The 21,811-nt window shown below is 49.0% G+C and overlaps 1 protein-coding gene, 1 long non-coding RNA gene and 1 other non-coding gene across 6 annotated transcripts; all 3 read right to left on the bottom strand.

Annotated features, from left to right (window-relative positions):
• Positions 1-685: 685 nt before the first annotated feature.
• snapc2 (small nuclear RNA activating complex, polypeptide 2) lies at positions 686-18,432 on the bottom strand. 3 transcript variants are annotated; one of them, XM_030088331.1, is made up of 7 exons: positions 18,314-18,432; positions 17,959-18,241; positions 17,539-17,712; positions 5,287-5,404; positions 3,925-4,188; positions 2,590-2,678; positions 686-1,591 (listed from the first exon to the last, which is right to left on the bottom strand). In XM_030088331.1, the coding sequence occupies exons 2-7, from the start codon at positions 18,184-18,186 to the stop codon at positions 932-934; spliced, it is 1,533 nt and encodes a 510-aa protein (XP_029944191.1). In that variant the 5' UTR covers positions 18,187-18,241; positions 18,314-18,432; the 3' UTR covers positions 686-931. The 3 variants fall into 3 exon arrangements, with proteins under 3 accessions (XP_029944191.1, XP_029944190.1, XP_029944192.1); XM_030088330.1 differs by having other exon boundaries at positions 17,959-18,272; positions 18,345-18,418; XM_030088332.1 differs by lacking the exon at positions 3,925-4,188 and having other exon boundaries at positions 17,959-18,272; positions 18,345-18,418.
• Positions 8,523-13,431, bottom strand: LOC115386119 (uncharacterized). Of its 2 annotated transcripts, XR_003931278.1 has the most exons (5): positions 12,874-13,431; positions 12,424-12,628; positions 11,973-12,088; positions 9,884-10,072; positions 8,523-8,604 (listed from the first exon to the last, which is right to left on the bottom strand). It is a non-coding gene; the product is annotated as an uncharacterized LOC115386119 (long non-coding RNA). The 2 variants fall into 2 exon arrangements; XR_003931277.1 differs by having other exon boundaries at positions 12,424-13,431.
• Positions 18,433-19,364: 932 nt separating the features above from the next.
• Positions 19,365-19,446, bottom strand: trnal-aag (transfer RNA leucine (anticodon AAG)). Its single transcript has one exon. It is a non-coding gene; the product is annotated as a tRNA-Leu (tRNA).
• Between the last annotated feature and the right edge of the window lie 2,365 nt (positions 19,447-21,811).

Consider the following 21,811-nt stretch of genomic DNA (forward strand, 5'->3'; position numbering starts at 1 on the left):
GTGTTGATGTGTCTGAACTGAAGTTGCTCTTAAGAAAAAGTAGCGGATTGAAACGTACTGCATGTGTATTTATGTTGAAGCTGGTACATGTGGTACTTTGTCCACTGATCTGAGATCGTTACATTCTGGCCTGTTGGATTTGAGGAGTACCTCGACTGAAGCAACAGTCACACAAACACAGGGACAGAAGCAGAAACAAGAGTTAAACAAACCGCAGGGTCACATCCTCACTCTTCAGGATCAACCCTCGTCCACACGGGGACGTCTGCCCGAGACAACGGCATACAAAACTACCCATAATTCAACAGATCAACACTGCCGGGGCTGGATTCACTGATGAGCTGCTGCTGCCGAAGAGCTGGAGAGCAGGTCCTTCTGGGATGGAGGCCAGACTGGACGCTTACCAGAGACCGTGTGTGTGTGTGTGTGTGTGTGTGTGTCTATGAAGAGATTCTCCTCAGCAATACATGCAACCTGAATTCTTCTGGATTGTCTTTCTGAATAAATGGGATCAGAAGCGAACCCCGAGGCCTCTCTTGGCTCAGGCTGCTTTTCCAGGAAGTGGCACAACACGCTTGTTGACAGACGTCTGACAGGTTCAGGTCAGGTCATGAAGCTGCAGAGCAGAGATCCAGAGACAGTAAAACGCTCATTTCAATTATCTAAACACGACACGTTTTCAGACATAAATGGATTTTATTCAGAACTTCAGTCCAGAAAATGGCTAAATTAAAGCTATCGCTAACAAAACAAGAAGTGAAGGTCACACGTCCTGCCCTCGGTTTATGGTTTCATTTGGAGCAGTAGAACAGCGTCCGCTGGATCAACGACTCCCACTGCGTTTCACTTCTGAACTTTACAGTGAGTCGTTACACAACGAGCAGCAACCATAACTCCGATCCGCCGTGAAGCCAGCGCCGCCGACCTCCTCCTACCGGCGCCGCAGCAGCTTCACAGGCACCATGAACGGGTTGAGGGGCAGGACGTCCATCCCGCCCTCTGACTGGCCGCCGGCCTTCGTCCCGCCCTCTGACTGGCCGCCGGCCTTCGTCCCATCCTCTGACTGGCCGCCAGCCTTCGTCCCGTCCTCTGATTGGCCGCCGGCCTTCGTCCCGCCCTCTGACTGGCCGCCGGCCTTCGTCCCGCCCTCTGACTGGCCGCCGGCCTTCGTCCCGTCCTCTGACTGGCCGCCAGCCTTCGTCCCGCCCTCTGACTGGCCGCCGGCCTTCGTCCCGCCCTCTGACTGGCCGCCAGCCTTCGTCCCGCCCTCTGACTGGCCGCCGGCCTTCGTCCCGTCCTCTGACTGGCCGCCAGCCTTCGTCCCGTCCTCTGATTGGCCGCCGGCCTTCGTCCCGCCCTCTGACTGGCCGCCGGCCTTCGTCCCGCCCTCTGACTGGCCGCCAGCCTTCGTCCCGTCCTCTGATTGGCCGCCGGCCTTCGTCCCGCCCTCTGACTGGCCGCCGGCCTCAGGTGGCTGTAGCTGGGCGCTGTGCGGGGGGGCGGCGGCCTGGCGGCAGAGCCCCGCCCTCAGCTCTGCAAAGGCTTGTCTCGCTGCCTCGGAGTCACGAGGAGCGGATAAACACCGACACACCTGAAACACGGAGAACACACCTGAATTCTGGAAAATTCATCCCGTCTTCTAACAGTTCCATCTGTGGAGTACATACATACTTAACAATGACACTGTCAACACACACACACACACACACACACACACACACACACACACACACACGTGATACCCACTGCAAACACCCACTGATAAGGCCTGCTGTTTTGAACTCTGAGCAGCTTCTCTGCAGTAAAAATCAATAAAAAGAGAGTGGATGAGGTAAAGAGGCCATGAGGACGTGGCAGCACGCACACACACGCACACGCACACGCACTTAAAAAATAAACAGTGGCCAGGCTGGACGGGGACGTCCAGTCCGTGTCCCTCTGAGCCCGGACAGCGTTCCTCAGGGACGGCTGTACCGGAGCTTCACTACATGGAGGCACAGTAACACCAGAGTGGTGTGTGTGGCAGCTCGGTGATGCCGGGGTGTGTGTGTGGCCGGCTGAAAGCAATGGCTGCCTCTGGACAGCGCCGAGCGGCCTCCTGTCCTCCTGTCCTCCTGCAGCTGCTGGCCATGGCGTCTCAGCAGGACTGAAGGCGTCCTCCCTCACATCGTACACACTCCACAGTCTGAGGCAGCACGGCCGTCTGGGTCCTGCTAGCAAACTGGATTTCACTGACGTTTTCATCCAGTCTGAAAACATTTCACCGTGTTCCCTGCAGCTCCACGGCCGGGACGGCTCCACACCTTCAGAAGGAGCTGAAGGACCTGCGGAGGGCTGGTCCAGCCCGGACCTGGAGGGCTGGTCCAGCCCGGACCTGGAGGGCTGGTCCAGCCCGGACCTGGAGGGCTGGTCCAGCCCGGACCTGGAGGGCTGGTCCAGCCCGGACCTGGAGGGCTGGTCCAGCCTGAACCCGAGCTGCTGGTCCAGCCCGGACCTGGAGGGCTGGTCCAGCCTGGACCCGAGCTGCTGGTCCAGCCTGGACCCGAGCTGCTGGTCCAGCCCGGACCTGAGGAGGACTGGCTGCTGTACCTGGGACAGGTGTCTGTGCAGCTGGTTGCAGTCCAGCAGCTGCAGCTCTTCAGGGAGAGACATGAGGAGGTCCAACACCACGGCGCTCTCTGGAACCAGCCGTCAGGACATGCAGGAGGACGAGAAGAGGAGGAGACCTGATTTATCTCACCGTGGAGGAATGAACCGTTAGAGGCTCAGAACACAGCGGGGAAAACAGTGAGGAAACACGCAAAATAAGAATTAGAAACAGTGCAAATCTTAATAATAATAATAAAATACTAGAGATCTAAAAGAAGAAAAGACCTGACTTTATAGACCACGTCAATCTGAAACATATCAGGAGCTTTAAAGCTGCTGTAGGCAGGATTCGGCATCGCCGCCATCTTGCTTAGGTTTACCTAAGCAAGATGGCGATTTGAAACCCAGCACAGCCAATCCTGTCCTGTTTTCTCTGACATCACGCCCTCACGCAAGTTAAGCCCCTCCCACAAGAACGTGTGACGAACGCCCCTCGACCAATCACGGTTAGAGCCTCAGGGGCTCTTCTGATTGGTCAAAGATACCTGGAGCTGTGAGATTCCTTTTCAGCTCAGAACAGAGACAGATGGAAACACTGCGCCCTGGTGGTAGAGCAGTGATGCTGCACTCCTAAAGGATCATCAGTGGACACTCTGCCTCCAGCAGCTTTAATATGTTTATAACTATGTTCAGAATGTTTTACTGCAGCAGAGTGATAACGAGACCATGACTGATTATGGAGGATCATTGCATAATGACAGGATATTCCACAGTCCGAGTCACTGCTCACACTGTCCAGTCGGACAGCGGTGGACACGAGGGAACCGTCTGTCCTGCTCTGAGGACGTCTCAGTCGGCTGACACAGGAAGCTCCTCCAACAGATCCCCCGTCCGGACTGCAGAAAGTCCAAATCTGAGCAAGTTTTTAAACTTGTTTCGAGTCAAAACGTCTCATTTTACTGGATTTAAGATAAATTCACTTAAAAATTAGATTTCATCAACATAGAAAGACTTGATGTAAGAGAAGTTCTCTGAAATCACTTGTTCTACTGGCAGATAGTTTTTCTTCTGAAATTAAGATACTTTTACTTTGAAATAAGTTAAAAAAAATCTGCCAAACAAGTGACAAACAAGTGGAAATCATCTTGATTTCAGAGAACTTCACTTAAATCAAGTCTTTTTGTCTTTCTGACATTGAAGTGAATTTATCTTAAATCCAGTAAAATTAGATGTTTTCACTCAAAACAAGTTTAAAAAAACTTCCTCAGATGTGGACTTGTTGCAGTGTGACCCATGAGGCCGAGCTGCCGGGGGGGGCGGCCGAGCCGGACTGACCCATGGGGCTGAGCTGCCAGGGGGGGCCGGGCTGCCGGGCTGAGCTGGGCTCCTGGACTCTGCTCAGGAAGCAGTAGATCCTCTCGAAGTCCACCACGTCTTTGGGCCCGGCCGTCCTGGAGGCCCGTGCCGCGGTGGGGGGGGCGGAGGAGGAGGCGGGCGCCGCGGCGAGGGTTGGGGGGGCGTTGGCGGCGGGCGGGGTGCTCGGGACTCGAACCGCTGCTCCCGGGGCTCCTGGAGTCTGCAGCGGACGGCGCGCTGCGGCTGCAGGAAGCAGGAAACACTGATCAGACCTCAACACACCGCCGCCGCCGTGGAGCCCGCGGGTCGAAGCGTCCAGACTCCACCGGTCCAGAACACTCCGACCAGCCCGACACGCCGCGCACGCACACACACACACACTTACTTATATCGCTGTGAGGACACTCATTGACATAATGCATTTCCCAGCCCCTCACCCTAACCATCAAAACTTAATGCCTGACCCTGACCCTGACCCTGACCCTAAACCTGCCCTAAACCTGACTGTAACCCAAAACCAAAAAACAAGTCTGAACCTCAAAAAGGCCAAAGAAGGCCTGTGGAATAGTGAGGACCGGCCAAAATGTCCTCACTTTCCGACAATTGTCCTCACTTGTAAGGTTATAAACCCATAGTCCTCACAACATATAGCTGTACACACACACACACACACACACACACACACACACACACACACACACACACACACATACACACCGCCGCCTCTCGTCAGCAGCGATAAGCTTCGGGCGTCGCCAGCTTTCAGTTTTCCATCAGCAATAAACAATCTGTAAAAAGTGTAACGACGGCTCGCCACAGCCACACCGCCATAAACCTTCTCTGGATACGTCCATAAAATCCGTCCTCGCACGTCAGCAGCACGTCAGCAGCACGTCAGCAGCAGCCGGGCTGCAGGGGGCAGCGCTGAGCGGCCCGCGCTCACACAACATTCCCGGCTGATGGCAAACGCTCAAAGGAAACCCACTGTAAGAACGATTCACATCATTCCCATTCACTGGCCGCTGTGAGGAAAGTCCTCCTAAACCTGTCTGTCTCCTCCAGGAACCGCGTCTCCTACCTGTCCAACCGAGACAGGAGTGGGCGGGGCTAGCCTCACTACTTCCTGGTCCCACAGCCAAACCCATGTGCGCTCCTGAGGGTGCCAACAAGCAGCACCCAGCCTGTGCTCTGTGCACGTGTGCAGTGCGTGCTCCGCCAGCGACCGAGGGGGGGTCATGTGACACGACGCCCAGTCCGCTTTAACCAGGTCCCTGACCGGTCCCCGTCCCCGCAGGAGCCCAACCGTTACATAACAGAGTGTCTGAGCACCGCTCCTCCCACCTGGTCCTGCAGGCGGCGCTCCGGCGGCGGTGGGGGGGGGCCGCCTGGCCGGCCAGGGGTCTACCGGGGGGACGCAGTGCCTCAGCGTCCCGGGCTCTGTGGACGCCACCAGCAGGACCTGACAGGAGACACCAGAGGACGGCTGAGAGCAGGACACACAAACACACACACCTCCAGCCCATCATAGGAGCTGCAGAGAAGAGCGCCGGCGCCCTCTGGTGGATTGTGGGTAGACCGCTCACTGCAGCACATGACCTCTGACCCTGAAGAGTTCACTGCAAACAGGTGAAGCTGGTGACCGGCCAGCTCCCCGGTGTTACGGTGAGAAATGTTTCCACTCAATTCAAAATGACTGAGAAACACACACACACACACACACACACACACGTGCACACACACACACACACACACACACACACACACACACACACACACAGCAGAGTTTTGTTGGAGTGTTTGGGTGAATTCCAGGTCTCCCCTCAGGCCCTAACCCTTCGTTTTGCGCGTTCACGTGAAGTGGTAGTGGCGTCCCGATTCTGCTTCCTCCCCATTCAGACTGGGGGGGGGGGGGGGGGGGGGGGGCATATTGTGAGCGGCAAGTCTGCCCTGTCAACACATTAAAGTCGGTGTGACAGCGATGCATTTTCTGAAAAAAAAAACCACGTAAATATACAATCACGTGACCGAGGAGTTTTTATTACTTTATTTTTGAATGATTTTATAATTACGGATGTCGCCTACCTATAAGAAGAACTGAGAGGAAAAGGAAGACATTTGCGATGTGCATTAATTTGATGTAGCCCATGACAAAAATGTTCAAAAACGTTTATTTGCACAAAATGTGACATTTACGTACAATAAACATGTACATTAGGGCACAAGTTATAACATTTTTTGAAGACAAATGTAGATATTTTAACATATTTCCACACACTAACCTATTTACCTTCTGGATTTTTTTTTTTGTGTTGTGGTGCACATTATTCATCCTCCACAGTGTAACCCAGTTGTTCTGAGCGTCCGCTCTGTGAGCCGCCTCTCCACTAACCCTGCTTAGCTCTGCATTGTGTTTCTTGTACTATATCGGTGCAGGGTGAGCGCAGAGAGAGGATGACCAGACGGCAGGGTTCGATGTTGTGATGGAGACTGGATTTCTTGCCAACAGCTCAAACATACACAGCCTTCAACAGTAGAAACAAAAAGAATAATCATCATTCTTGTGTTTATCTTTCTTTAACATCCACACAGTGTAGTCAGACAGTGCTTAACACAACATATTAACATATTTTAAAACACTAATTGTTTAACTGCAACTTAATATATTTGGTAAAACCGGTGAGCTGCCAGCAGCACTGCTTCCCAAACAAAAAGAATAAAGAAACACGGCGCCGCCTACAGAATGCTTACAAATGATGGTGTCCTGGAAAGGACAAACTGTTAGAATTTGCTTGTTTCAGCAGAACAACTTGCAGTGCTACATCGCCACCTACTGCTGAGTTTCAGTTCCTCCCTTACAATTGCTCACATATTCATTCTTACAAACTAACCCGTCACATGACACGTTTCTGGTTGCTTATCACCAATTATATATTTCAATATATTTACATATATTTAGAGAGAGATGACAGCAACTGCTCAAACTGATTTTTGAGGTTGCTCTATTTGAACAATGTAGTGACCCTGGAAGAGTACCGTCTTACACAGCCTCTTCCGTGAACTGCCAGTTTGGAGCTTCAGTGTTCTCATTTTTGCAATGTGGTGGAAAACACAGACGACCACTGACATGAGCCCAAAGTGACGGTTTTCAATGCCATACTGTGTGTCCTCAATGTGACCAGTGTGTGCACGGACCAGCCGGCTGAGAGAGGACACACTCATTGTTGTCGTGGTTCTGACTGGCGGATGAAGCGTCTCTGCTGATGTGACGACCTTCACGGCCCCCTCAGAAGGAATCGTGAGCCCTCCCCTGTTCCTGAGGGTCAGCGAGCGGTCGCTCCGGTCATCAGCCGCCAGGCGACCACGACACACACCACAAGACAGCATCCTCAGAACGATAGATGTGAGAGCATTGTCCACAAGGCCACAGAACGTGTGGGCAAATAGCTGTGGTCACACTCGAGAGCAGGGATGTTGACGAGCAGGGGTGGGAGGTCGTCAGATTCTTCTGCTGCTGGAGCTGAAGACAGATCAGCAGCAGACGGGGACACAGTGGCCCAGTTTACATGGGTGTTTTTTTCAATACGATTGTAAACAATCGTATTAAACGGAATGTATACATATACAGCATACAAAGCGATCCACGATGAATCCTCGTTCACCAGGACCCTGGGTGAAGCGGATTATACAGCGTCCTGTGACATGCGCACAAAGTCTCATGAGGAACTTGCAGGTCTTTAGCTCCGCAGCAGCAGTCCTCAGCGCCCAGCAGAGAGTTTTTATCTGCTAATATCTGCTCAAATAATGTCCCAAAAGTCCATGATACGCTGCTGGAGGAGCGGCTGATCCCCTGGCTGCAGCATCGCTGCACCGAGCGGCACGTCTCGGTGTGAGCTCTGCTCCGCGTGTCGATGTTTCGAATTAACTGGTGCCCGTGTTAACTTGTGACCAATACATGATTGAAAACTGTAGTCGTTCTGGCGAACGTTGGTTATCGACAGTTACAGTGAGTGTATACGTTTAAAGTCATTTGTGAGTCTTACTTTAACAACTGCTGTAATCAAAATGTGTTTACACAGACCTCCGCCGTCATTCGTTAACACAGGAACCAGTTAATCCATAACACCAGCCGGCGATCGCTTGTATTCTTCTATAGAGCTCTTTATACAACTCGCTATTGCGCGATTTGGTTCCATCTCGCCTCTCCAATGTTTTTTCTGTCGGGGTTTTTTTACTAAAAAAGTGTTTTTCAACCACCGTGGCGTTCTCTGCTGGTTTTTGACTGTGCTGCTTCCCATTTACTGGCACGTCACACGTCACTACATGCATGCGCAGAACAAACACTCCCCCAGTACAATCCGCTCCGCTGTCAGACTTGTTTATAAGGGACACGGAGCGGATTGTCGATCGGCGTAGACCACCTCGTACAATCGGCTCCAAATTACAATCCGCTCCGAGTGAAGCGGATCCACTCGGTTGTTTACATGACACATTTTACAATCCGCTCCACTACAATCCGCTTATACGTGGTCCATGTAAACGTGCCTAGTGTCATTTACTGCTGCCACGTGTCCAGACTGTCCAGGAGACACACCCCAGCTGACCATGAGGCGGCGGAACATAGCCTGGAACTGGCTGCCGAGGGATTGTTGTTCCAGCCCCCTGAGAGAAACAACAAAAACACTTTAACATCGATGTACATTAGTACTGTGGTTTAAACTAGGGCTGTCGCGGTAAACCGGTATTGACGATAATCGTGGTATTAAAAAATGAAATTTCAATATCGTGTTCAAAATGCGCACATGATAATATCGTAAAGAGGATCTAGTGCCACTTGAAACGTGTTGAAGTGTATTTTCAAAATCCGCTCCTGTTCTTCCGCCCTGCTTCGTCTCCCTCCTGCAGCCCCCCAGCCTCTCCCCCTCCCCTCACATGTAAACACAGCAGAGCAGCGGTAGCGGCACGTGGCTCCCAGTTAGCGAGCGTCACGAGTGAACTAAACATGTTAGCGGTGGCCGACAACGACAGCAAGACAGTCCCGTAACCCGAAAAAAGTGTGTTTAGCAACACTGACTGCATGTCGATGCAAGCCGGGTAGTAGTGGGGCCCCATTAGGGAGGTTCCAGACGTGTCATTGTAATGTGTCCGGGGGGTTTCAAGTTGTGTCGCTGATATCCGCCGTCTTCTCCGCCGGCCCCCTTCTAGCAACTAACCGGGGAGTACTCTAAAGGACCCCATGCGGGGGATTTTCGACACGCTGTCGTTGCAGCGTCTAGTGTAGCGCCTTAAATCTGTCATTGAAATTGACTGATGTCAGCCGTCCCTCGGGGCCCCCTTCAGCTCGGGGCCCTAGCCAGTAGCGGCGCCTCTGGCTGGAGAGAAGCAGCTGCTGCTCATTCCGCCTCCGATTTAAACAAACAAACAAAAATCCTGGGCAGTGTGGTGGTGGTACAGGATTTCACCCCAACAGGGCCGTGGGTTTTCATAACCCACCAACCCGACGTAAATGACGCCTCTGCTGTGGATCCTCTGTTAATCAGTTCATCAGATTTTAATTAGTGGAGTGTAACTACACTGTTGGTATGCAGTTGTACAGTTACTGTTCTCATATTGTTTCAACTCCTAATTTGACAGGTATTCTGAATGTAATGCATCTGGGAAAAGAGAGAAAAAAAATTAAATTAAAGTTGAATCTGAATGTTTGTACCATTATTAGTTAAATTTTTGCTGATATCGTGATAATATCGTTATCGTGATATTTTTTGCCCATGATAATCGTGAAGAGAAAATTTGATATCGTGACAGCCCTAGTTTAAACTCTGGGCATTTACTCTTATCAGACCTTTAAAACTAACGAAGCTTTACAGCTGACAACAACGTAGTAAGTTTTTCTTTGCATGTACAGTATATATTTTTATCCCCCCTTAGCAGACCATCACACCTCTCAGTCATAAGGAGAAAGAAAGAACATTTCTGAAATCCCTTCCAGATGCCCTGATGGAGTTAGAGGAGCTCCAGCTGATCCTGGCTGAAGCGATGGGGGCAGACGTATCGCTGATTTTGAAGCAGCTCCGGGATCATAAATAGAAGGGTATCAATGTTAATGAGGAACCCCATGACAGACAGGTACCTACAAAAAAAAAAAAAATCATGATAAGCCACAAGCCATAGCTGCAGAACCTTTTTTTTTTTTTTTACGTTATTTTCTGACAGTGATGCCACTTGGAACAGTGGCATAAAGCAAGAAGCAACACACTAGAAACAGATGGGAACCAGTGAACAGAGCATCACATGAACTTGATGCAGGAGAAGAGAAGAGAAGGAGACCGGGCAGCATATAGACATTATGTCCATGTCATGTTTAAAACCACCAGCAGTCATCCTGACAGGACGCCTGCAGCAGCAATAGAGGGAACTGGTCCAACTCAACGCGATATGTGTTTTGTTGTTATTGCCCGGTCGAGAGAATGTCCTGAACTCGACATTTCTGAACTTATTGTGTGAACATAGGCCTCATATTGCCAAAAACCTCTGATTGGTGAAGGGGGGTGCCATCTTTCATCGTCAGAGCCATCAAGTAATTCCTGGCTCTCACCAAGAACTCTGCTCTCTCTGACCAGTCCAGAGCGCCGAGGCGCTTTAAAACCATCAGCACGGGGAGTACGCCTGTTCATTCTGTCAGAGAGCCTGTCCATGAGCAGGAGAAAATGTCTGGTTGATGACAGTATCAGAATCATGACCAAAATAACATGTTTCCATGACTTGGTAGCCATCTTTTAGAAATGAAAAAGTGTGCAACACAGATTTATTTTCCCTGAAACAACAGCGCCAGAATATAATAATAACATTTCTGTGGCGGCGCAGCTGACGGCTCACTCTACAGTGACCGCAGGCTCCTCAAAACACATATTAATGCTTATCTACATCAAGAACATTCAAATTACGAGCATATGATCATACAACAATACATCCAGTGAACAATTTACAATAAAAGGTATTTACAATCAATGAACTTCTTTTTAACCGAACTTATTCCCCAATGAACTGTTTCGCCTTTTTAAACTTAACCTAGAACTGTCTTTTAATAACTAATATTTAGTGTTGTCTCTGTCCTTCTCTATGTTCAAAATAATAATAACGAAATCGACAACTGAGGTCATGTTTTCAATTTGACTCATTCTTCTTACAATGTCACAGATCGTTAGACAAATCATCTTCAGCCGTATTCACGCAACCCACCGGAAACTACTGTACTATTGGTTAGACCTGCATTGTGGGCGGGCCTTATGAATCTTATCGTTCGTTCCTTCATTCATTCATTCACGTAAAGCTCCACCTCCTTACAACCCGTCGCCAGCTGGAGCCCTCCTCCCTGCCCACAGCTGCCGATCTAAACCCCTTTAGAAGACAGTTTTTAACGTTTCTTTGCAATATTGCTGGAGAGATGGCGCCGGTTGGAGCTGTTAAGTGTTTACTGCGGGCTCACTCATTTATATTCACCATCACGATCCGAACAATTTCAGATGTCAGTCACAATCAAAGGCTTGATCATGTTATTTTACTTTATTTACTTATAGTTATGGTTCCAATTTTCCTCACCTGAAACAACAGCGACAGAATATAACAGTAACGTTTCTGCGGCGGCGCAGCTGGCGGCTGACCAGCAGGCTTCTCAAAACACACTAATGAGCGCAGCTCCACCTACTGGCCAGTTACTGTAACTACTTCAAATTGAACCACATCTGTTTGAAAACAAAGTGAAGTCATATTCAGAATCTAATATAATCATTTGTTCATGTTTTGAGTCCTTTGACTGGTTCCATTAATTCATATTTTTTGGGGAGTTAATGGGGGTGGGGGGGGCAGGATGTTTTATTTTTATTCAAGTCCTTTTCTATCAGTTAGCTCTATAAAAACACTTTTGGTCTCTCTGAAATTACTCAGTGCCACATGTGCACGTCTGACAGGAGTGATTGTGACACGTTGCTCACAGCTGTTTGAAGCCCAGCCAGACAGCAGTTCCTACTCACCAGACTGGGGTCAAGCTGAGGTTCTCCTTCGGGAACAGGTGGGGAACGCTCCACTAACTGGTTCTGAAGCGCTGCAGTGCCTGCTGTGATGTCCAGCTCGTCCTGGTGGCCACGGTCTGAAATGAAAGCAATCACACTTGGAAAGCTGCATCTAGTTACAACACAATGTCATAGAACTAATTCTTAAGCAACAAATGGCTCAACAAAATACTAATAATAACAATGCATTGATTTTATATAGCACTTTCCATACACTCAGGACGCTTGCTCAAACACGCTTTTTACACTGTGCATTATTCATTCACCCCATACTTGGTGGTGGTAAACTACTATTGTAGCGTCAGCTGCCCTGGGGCAGACTGACGGAAGGGAGGCTGCTAATTCGCGCCATCAGCCGTCCTGACCACAAAATAATCCTCTAAACAGCGTGGTCTTGTTTTAACCTCATCACCTCGTGATGCACTGACTCTTCTGAGATGAGCTGGGAAGCTGAATACAGATGGTGATACTCCATCCCTGATCCGGACAGTCGGACCCGTCCTGTCGAGGTCCTTCTCCTCGGAGCGCTGCAGAGCCTCCAGTACGAGGTCGCAACGAAAGCCTCTCTCCGGAGAGCTGCCTCCCGCTGCTTCCTCACACATTTGTTGGTGGGAAACCTTCAAATGCCAAAAAAAGTGATTAAACAGCCGTCATTTATGACCATTTCGTTGAAAGCAAATAATTTATTTCAAAATGTAAAACTCCAAGCACTGTGACATAAATAGAATCCGTTAGTTTAAACCGCGGGTTAGCATAGCTTTAGCAACGGAATAAATAAGTCAAGTGGAACCGTGTAAAAAATGCTATCTCCAAAGCAAATATTATGTGAGCTAAACACAACAACAAACACACTTTCTCTTACCTGTGGAAGGTAATTCCACGCAGTTTACAGTCTTTATTTTGTCGGTTTGCACAACCCCAAGCCGAGCAGTGGTGAGGCATCGTCTCTGAATTCCTCAGAAACGCCAGTCCCAAGATGGCGGACAGACTGACGTACGAACAGGCCAGTCGTGAGGGGTCCAGTGTATATGTCTGTGGTATCGACGAAGACGAGCTTCGGGTAAAGATGGCGAGTAACGAGTTGCTGGAGGGTGATGAAAGCACACCAAACGCGCCTGCTGCTCCCGCCAGTTCATCGGCTGCTGCTACCACTCCGCCGGTGACAGACGACGGTGGTGATGAAGACCAACACCCATGGCCATACTTGAAAGAATTGTGTTTGTACATCGGCGTGAAAGGTTCCTCATACCGGATGCAGTGCCGCTGGGAGCGTACCGATGTTCCCCGCTTCGTATGGACCGGGGAACATAGGACCCTTTTTCCACATAAGGGTCCGATGTTCCCCGCCAAAAGATTAAAAAAGACGCACTTCTTTTTCTGCGATTGATTTGTTTAGGTTCATATGAGCGCATCTGAACAGGGAGCGAGCTCTGACAGCAGACAGTCAGACAGACGGCCAAAAACATCAACCAAATCCCAAAAGAAAGACAATAAAAAGATATAAGGTGGAAGAAGATTTAGCAAGGAGGTCAGTGAGGGGGGGTCGGCAGGACAGCAGGAGCCCTGCAGCGTCTCCAGAGGGGCCAGTTACAGGTTCAGGTAAAATATTATATCCTCCATCAAAGTACAGCAAACCAAGTGTTTTTCGTTTCCAAAAATTAATTTTAGAACGAACATATTTTCTGAATAAATCCCTTTGTCCTGTGGAGCCTGCAGTCCCAGAATCAACTGAGCAGGGTGAGGACGGACCGTGTGGGGGGGTCCGTCCTGGTGCGCAGCCGGGGAGACTTATTTTACTCATTTTAATATGTTCATGATTATTATTGACGGTTAATAATACAACTATTTTGTGTGTGTTGGCGTGTGTGTGTGTGTGTTTATCAGGGAAATGAGTGCGCGGAGTGTGAGTGAGAGGTGAAGCTGCTGAAATGTGCACCGTAAAAATTAAAGAGGCATTAATAAAGACGACATGAGGCATTAAAAGGTTTGCTGATCCTCTTGGCCTCTTTCTTAATATTTTGTTTATTTATCTTAATTTCTAATACATTAGATTACAGACAAACAACCTGTTGGTGTGGTTCTGCGCAAAAACACTGCAAAATGTGTGACGGTCTGGCTGAGCGCTGCGGCCTTTGGAGGGGGGTAAGAATGCTGGCAGTTCTCGTGTGAATCATGGAGGACGTCTGTGTTTTCAGTCCTGTCCAGCGCCTCATATTAAGCCTGGTACACACTCAGCTCATTCCCTCAGGTCATTCATTCATTTCGGCGTCTCCGTCAGCGTGAACCCCAACCCCTCTCTCGTGATCAGCTGTGATGAGGACACAGAGTCCTCCAAATTTTTTATGAAGTTTTTATTAAATATTTTATTATATTTCACTGTCGTTTACATCAACTAGGTTGGTGCAAATGCAAATCTGCGCTCTCGCTGCGGCAAAAAACAAACAACAAAAAAAACCTATCCGAGTGCGCAATGACACAGCGGGGAACAGGAGCCTTCTTTAGAAAGAGGGTCCTGTGTTCCCCGGTAGCAAACTATTTTAATACATGTTATAAAGTTTTATTAATCCTATCATTTATATTTTTATCCTCACTGTGTTTCAGGCATAGACTACATCAAGCAGCAGTTGGAAGAACCCCCTGCAGCCTGCTGCCACATCCTCATCTGAAGAAGACCACTTCTTTGCTGCCCTGAACACATCTGAAGCACGAGACTCCTCCAAGCCACCGGACGGAGACTTGGCTTGTACAGCAGACCGCATGGCCGCGTTCGAAACCGCACACTGCCTACTACATCCTTACATACTCATACTATCCATCCTGCATCCTGCTTACTCAGTCCATCAAACAGTATGCGAAGCGTTTACACTACAGCATACTAATAATAACCCACAATGCATTGCACTTCTTCCATGAGCAGAAATCGACCTGCTAAAGCTGATTTCACTTTAGCTCTAAACTCGTCAAATGTAGAACTTCATCGAGATTTTTTTTTAAATTAGGTGACAAAGTGGTGGTTTAGAGCCGAGTGTGTCGTTTATTTGTCAGAATATCAGCCGTTTATGATTTTGTTCAGACGAATTCAGCAAAATTCAAGCCAGCCGCAGTGAGCAACGCACTTCCGGTTATTTTCACCAAAATAAACCCCCCCTTTCCCTTTCTCATGCAAAACAACCTCAGTTATAAATCTGTGCTTTTACTTTGAAAACAAGAAGTCAATCTTTCAGCAATATATCTCGCTTAGCGTCGCCGTTTGGACCGGTGTCCCGTTAACGGACCAGTTATGATGCCAATTATGATGCTTTACCGACGGAGAGTTTTTTCGGCTCTTCAACAAAGATCGGCTTGCCGTCTTCGGTGCATCATGGTCGCTTTCAGCATGGACTTGTTCTCAGATGTAAGGGTTTTTTTTTTTTGTTTTGTTTTTGTTTTACTATTTTTAATCATTGTCAATCCAATCAGAAATCTCGTAACATAACATACCTACGAGCACAAACGATGGAGGGAAGATTAAATCTAGAACCATACTCAGCTTGCTAAATGTACATCCTGAAGAAACAGTCATTGTGAACTGAATAAAGTTTATTCAAACGTCTGTCGCGTTGCATCTTGGGCAATTTCAGTATGAGTAGTGAACTCACGATGTCTACTCAACATTTCTGGCGAATGCAGTATGCATCCGGGAACTTCTCGCATACTCAAAATCGCATACTGCCAGTGTGAACACACTGCATACTCAATAAGTTCGTATGAGTAGTAGGTAAGTATGCGGTTTGGAACACAGCCCTGGACTTGCTGAACTCCTTCCCAGCTGTGTGAAGCTGAACACGCCTCTCCCCGCCTCAGCAGCGTGTCAGAGACTCTTTAGCATCGCAGGCCTCGTCTTCACCCCGAGGAGAGCGAGACTGAGTTCTCACAACTTTGAAAACCAACTTCTTCTGAAGATGAACAAGCACCTTTTCAGTTTCAGCTGGGTGTGTGTGTGTGTGTGTGTGTGTGGGGTGAGGGGCTGAGGCCTGTGGGTGGCCTGCATCATCATGCATCTGCATTACAGTAGTGCTTACCGAGCTGGCGTTCAGAGATCTTTTTTTTCCTTCTTTATTCTCAGCTCTCTTCAGGTTTAGCGATCCTCAGTCTCAGTTTTTGAAATCATTTTATTTGCCATCGTTCATTGAATTTTTGGAACGTTATCTGGCTGCAAAATAAAGGGCTTTGTTCTTCACAGAGAAGAAGTTGTTTATTTTTTCTCTCTCTCAGGGTTTTGTTCTCTCAGGTTCTCGTTGTGTCAGCCTGCACATGGACGTGCAGCTACGGCAGGTAAATGATTAATAGTGGTTCAGATTTCAAGTAATTCCAAATAGTAAAGTGTTTTCCTTTTCATGGATCTGTGCTAACTACACAAATGTAGAAGAAGGGAATGCTTGTTTTTGTATTATTTGTTTTGTTCCTTCACATGGAGGCTTCTCCAAAATGCTGCCAAAGCAAACTCACAAAGTCAAAATTTCTGAAAATGTATCGCTTTCATTTTTATTTATAGAATTTACTTTTACTTTCAATACTTTAAAGTATACTTAATCTAAGAAAAATACTTTTGATACTTAAGTACAGAAAATACCAGCGACTTTAAGACTTTTACTCAAGTAAAATTTTAATGGGTGACTCTGACTTTTACCAAAGTCTTTTTCTCGTGAAGTATCTGCACTTTTACTTGAGTATGGTTTATGAGTACTTTAACCAACACTGATTACTTGTGCTTTATTCACATATATCAGCTGTACCCTCTTTTTGAGTCCTAACTTTTCACTCACATTTCACGTCACTTTTTATACAGGGAAGAAGAATAAGAAGAGGAAGAAGAGCAACAAGCTGGTTCACTGTTTGAAGGAGGAAGGAGCAGAAAGAGAGTGAAGCCAGAACTCAGCGTTTCTTCAGCCTTTTTTCCAGATGCAAATAAAGAATCCTTGTCCAGCCACGGTGTGTAGGAGCCTTCTGCACTTTTTACTATTGTTATGGTTAGTTCAATATATAAGAGTCCGTTCTTTGTCTAACAGAACTACTGGCATAAATAAATGTTTATCTCGGTTGTGGTGCAGTATTGATGGTGGATGTTCACACACAGCTTCATCCTTTTGCATGTTTATACTATTTCATTAATTTTGGAGCAAATAAAGTTCAAACTGTTGCTGGTAATGCCAACTGCATAACGACATGCCTTCTTTCTAATTTGTATGAATTATTATTAACCTTTTTATGCAGCACACAGAAAAAACAACGCGACTGCCCAGGAGAGGGAGGTTAGTGCAGCTGGAGACGCATCCTAAGATCTTTAGTAAACAACACCGGCGTGGCTTCACTGCGTCCCGGCCGACCGCTGCTGACGGGTGACGATCTGGAAGCGTTGTCCCGTTTCTTCGGGGGAATTTCAGGCCCGACCCCTCGACACTCCGTTTGAAGGCGCAGGGCGAGGGGGAGGGATGGAAAATAGAACTGGAACTGGGCCAGAGTCTCAGCTGATGCTGCACGTCTGTACCTGAGAGAGGGCGGAGGTCGCGACCTCTCCGTGACCCCCGGTCACGGCGGCCGCCAGCTGGGTCCACTTCTCGATGGGCTTCCTGGACCTCCGCTCAGCCCGCGTAGCCTGCTGGAGCCACCGGGCGGCGCTGGAGATCACCTGCTGCTTCAGCTGCTCCAGCGCACTGCGGACCTGGGGGGGGGGGGCAGGGCTGATGAAGTACTCCAGTACTGGGGGGGAGAGTTACTTGTACTGCTGAAGTACTCCAGCACTGTGGGGACAGTGTGTTGCAGCGCCCCCTGGTGGACGGGGGCTGAATGCCAGGCTGCAGGCTTGTTGTTCAAACTCAATCGTGTTCATTCAAGAAACTGAACTCTTGGCCTGCTGTGTCGGGCCGGTTTTGGCCCGCGGGCCGCCTGTTGGGCGGCTCTGTCTTACCTCTTCCGGCGGGCGGCCGGGGAGCCTGGCCTCCAGCAGGGAGCAGTCCAGGTCCCGGTGGGGCTCGGCGGTCCGGTGGAGGCCCTTCAGGGCCTTCAGGAGCTCCAGCTGCTCCGCTCGCCGCCACTGGCACGCGGCTCTGCCCGCGCCCGCGCGCACACGCGCGCGCTCCTCCAACACCTGCCCGATGCGGTTCGGCGCCTTCCGAGCGCGAGGAGGCGGCTTCATCGTGACCGGGACCGAGCGGAAGCGCGAGTCCTGTCCCCGGCTCTGTCCCCGGCTCTGTCCCCGGCTCTGTCCCCGGCTCTGTCCCCAGCTCTGTCCCCGGCTCTGTCCCCAGCTCTGTCCCCAGCTCTGTCCCCGGCTCTGTCCCCGGCTCTGTCCCCGGCTCTGTCCCCAGCTCTGTCCCCGGTTCCAACCCGGGTTCTCTCCGCGGTTCTAACCCCGGTTGTGTCCCGCGCGCTCTCCCGGATCTGTCCGCTCTCTCAGCTGTTCGGGGCTTCCGCTTCCTCTGCCGCGCCTTCACAATAAAAGTCATTCCTGAGTAGTTTTGGAAACTTTACTCACGTTTTGAAATTAATTTTAAAATTCAGCGGAAAAAACGAATAATGCTGCGACTGAGAAGGTCCAGCAGCGTCTTGAAAGACGTCCTCTCGGTACTTTTGATTCTAATAGTGAGAAATATGTTCTTTGTTTTCAATAGAACAAGGAACCTGTTAGTAGTATTCCTACAGATTGAGTCTTTTCATTATTTTTTTAAACTATTTCTTCTATATTTTTCTTTTATATCTTTGAAATGTATTCGTGGGTATTTCTTATCCCTTTTTCAAAATGATTCCTCATCGATATTGCCACCCCTGTATTGTGATCTAAAAGCAGGTGAATTAAGATGAATGAGAACTTTTGTGTTTTGCACATTTAAAACCATGGTTCAAGAACTGTTTCTGACAGACTCAGTAGAAAGCCAGCAAAAATCAGAAGGCAGAATCCAGGTGAAACCGGACTCAGGTTGTATTGCTGAATGTGCTTTATTTTGAAAGCAGTCGCGTACTTCCTGTGGGATCGGTAAGCCCTGGGTGCGTTCTGTCAGGCTGCTCAGGGAGCATGGTCACGATACTGAGGGTCACTCCAGATTCTCATAATTACACCGAGCTTTGTGAAGTCAGTCAGCAGAGAGAAAAACCGTCTTCACGCTGAGTCAAACAAGGAAAAGCAGAACCTGAGGACACACCGAGACACGGACATGCCCGTCACACTGGAAGTGGGGTGAAGTTACGGAGAAAGGGGAGTGGAGCTGTGGCTCAGCACTTTTCAGAGTTAATACTGCAGTAATAGTGACTGTAGCTTTAGTGTGAAAAGATAAAAAAAAAGCACAGCAGCACCAGAGACACTCAAAGATAAAGAACTGGCAGCGGTGGGATTCGAACCCACGCCCCCGAAGAGACTGGAGCCTTAATCCAGCGCCTTAGACCGCTCGGCCACGCTACCGGTGAAGGCACTGCAGAGGTAGAGATTCCTGATAAAATGTGCTGCTTTCCAGTGAGTGGTCTTTGTTTTTTCAATGGTTCCACATAACGGACACCGAACCCTCGGAGACTCAGCGATCATGAAAACGGCAGAAAGACAAAGTCCACATGAAAAAAGACCCTTTGGAGTTTCAGCCAGGGTGAATATAGTTTAACACAAAGAAACACTTATCGGATGCAATCAAAACCAGAATATTATCATCACTTTTCTGTCCACTTCATACATGTGAGGAGTCCATGTGTGACAGCAGGTTCAGACTGACTCTGGTGAGCACAATGTCACTGTCTGTAGCCAGCTGAGTGTCTCTACAACTGCACAGCCAATCACCTCCCTCCTCCAACTGCACAGCCAATCACCTCCCTCCTCCAACATTACAGCCAATCACCTCCCTCTTGACTAACCCAATCAATCAATCAATCAATGTATTTTTGTATAGCCCAGTATCACAACAACAGCTGCCTCAGAGGCTTCAAGATGTTACATTGGTTGGTAAAAATAAAAACAGTGAATAAACATAATGTTAATATGTCAAATTCACAGTGACGAGACAAAACGAAGCAACCACCGCCTTAGACCCTCACATCCAGCAAGAAAAAACTCCAAAAACCCAGTGGGAGAAGAAGAAATCTTGGGGAGAACCACAGTATGGAGGGATCCCTCTCCCAGGGACAGACAGCTTTGGCAACAGCTAGCATGAGACAACCACCGCTGATTTTTCGCTTTCCCTTAACAGCATTCTTGGAGATATTTCCAGTGGTGTTGGCAGGGATGAGAGGGCCGGCTACCTCCTCCACCTCCATCCTCATATTTATCACCATCTGGATGTCTTCTTAGTATTCAGACCTTGATTATGAAGATGGATGTTCCGCCTGATGGCTTCACAGAGTCACTCTTGATTAAAAGTTGGCATCCATCGCTTGGCTGCATGTGTGTTCAGCACACCCACAAGATGTGGTCACAAAAACTGTGCGTCCGCAGAGGGATCCGCTGGATCCTGGGTTTAAAGTCATTCAGACTCACATGAGAGCAGGAGGAGTAAATAACGTATCGCTTCCCATCAGTAGAATACGTGGCGTGTTCGTGGGAACGATGAGAAAACTAAATCCAGGATAACGTCCATCACGCCTCCTGCAGGCTCTCTGAGCCTCGTGGCTTCAGGATGCTTCAGTGCTCCAGAAAACTTTGAAAAGCGTGGATCTGTGTGTGTGTGTGTGTGTGTGTGTGTGTGTGTGTGTGTGTGTGTGTGTGTGTGTGTGTGTGTGTGTGTGTGTTTGTGCTCTGCAGTGCTGTATGATGATGTTGCTGGATGAGTCACCCAGCCTTCTCCACGTGACTCCATGAATCACTGCTCCTCTCTGTGGGCAGAGCTGCACTCCCCCCCCCCCCCCCCCCCCCCCCCAGCGCTCTCCTCCTCTTCCTCACACCCTGTTCTTCCATATTTTCCCTCCTCCCTGTTGGACCAGGACGCCTCTGGACTGAGGAGGATGTTGTGTGACAACATGAGAGCATGTACAGCAGAGGACTTCAGTTTAAGAACACACACACACACACACACACACACACACACACACACACACACACACACACACACACACACACACACACACACACACACACACACACACACACACACACACACTGCAGCTCCCCTGGGACAGCCATAGCTCCTCCGAGACTGATTTAATTCTTGTTGCACGTGCCTGCCTGTCGGTAAAGCGGCCCTAAAGAGGAACGCAGGTGATCCAGACTCCGTGGTTTCCGCCTCGCACCGGCGCCGTGGCACGCGCATACCATACCAATATGATTTAGTGTCGTGGCTACCCTGAACGCATCCCGGAGCTGTCCACCTGCCGTGGTGCTGAATCACCGGCGGCCGGCCTGAGACGCCAGCCCGAGCCAGCTGCACGGCGGCGCCCGCACGTGTTGCGCGCGCGCGCGTGTGTGTGTGATGCTGGGACTCCCCCTGTGGTTGACAGAGCACCCCCAAGAATCTTGGTTCAAAGTTTTTCAGATTTTTTTAGGTTTGTTTAGATTTCTTTAAATCTGAATATTGGAACTTCCTGTCCGTTTAATTAACCAATTAATTAATTCATTCATACATCAATGAAATATTTATTTATTGTCTATTTTTATTTATTCTCAGCCGGTGGACGGACTCAGCCAATAGGAGCAGCTCGTGCATTCGGGAACCCTCCTCCTCCTATGAATGAGAGCACTTCTCTCTGCTGAGCGTAATGTACAGTAAGTTGATGCTGGTTGTCTGTTGGTGCTGGCTGTGACCGTCTCTGGTTGTGTTTATTAATACGCCATTAGAGCTGTCCAGCAG

The sequence above is a fragment of the Salarias fasciatus genome, chromosome 3 (assembly GCF_902148845.1).
Source record: "Salarias fasciatus chromosome 3, fSalaFa1.1, whole genome shotgun sequence".
Classification (NCBI taxonomy): domain Eukaryota; kingdom Metazoa; phylum Chordata; class Actinopteri; order Blenniiformes; family Blenniidae; genus Salarias; species Salarias fasciatus.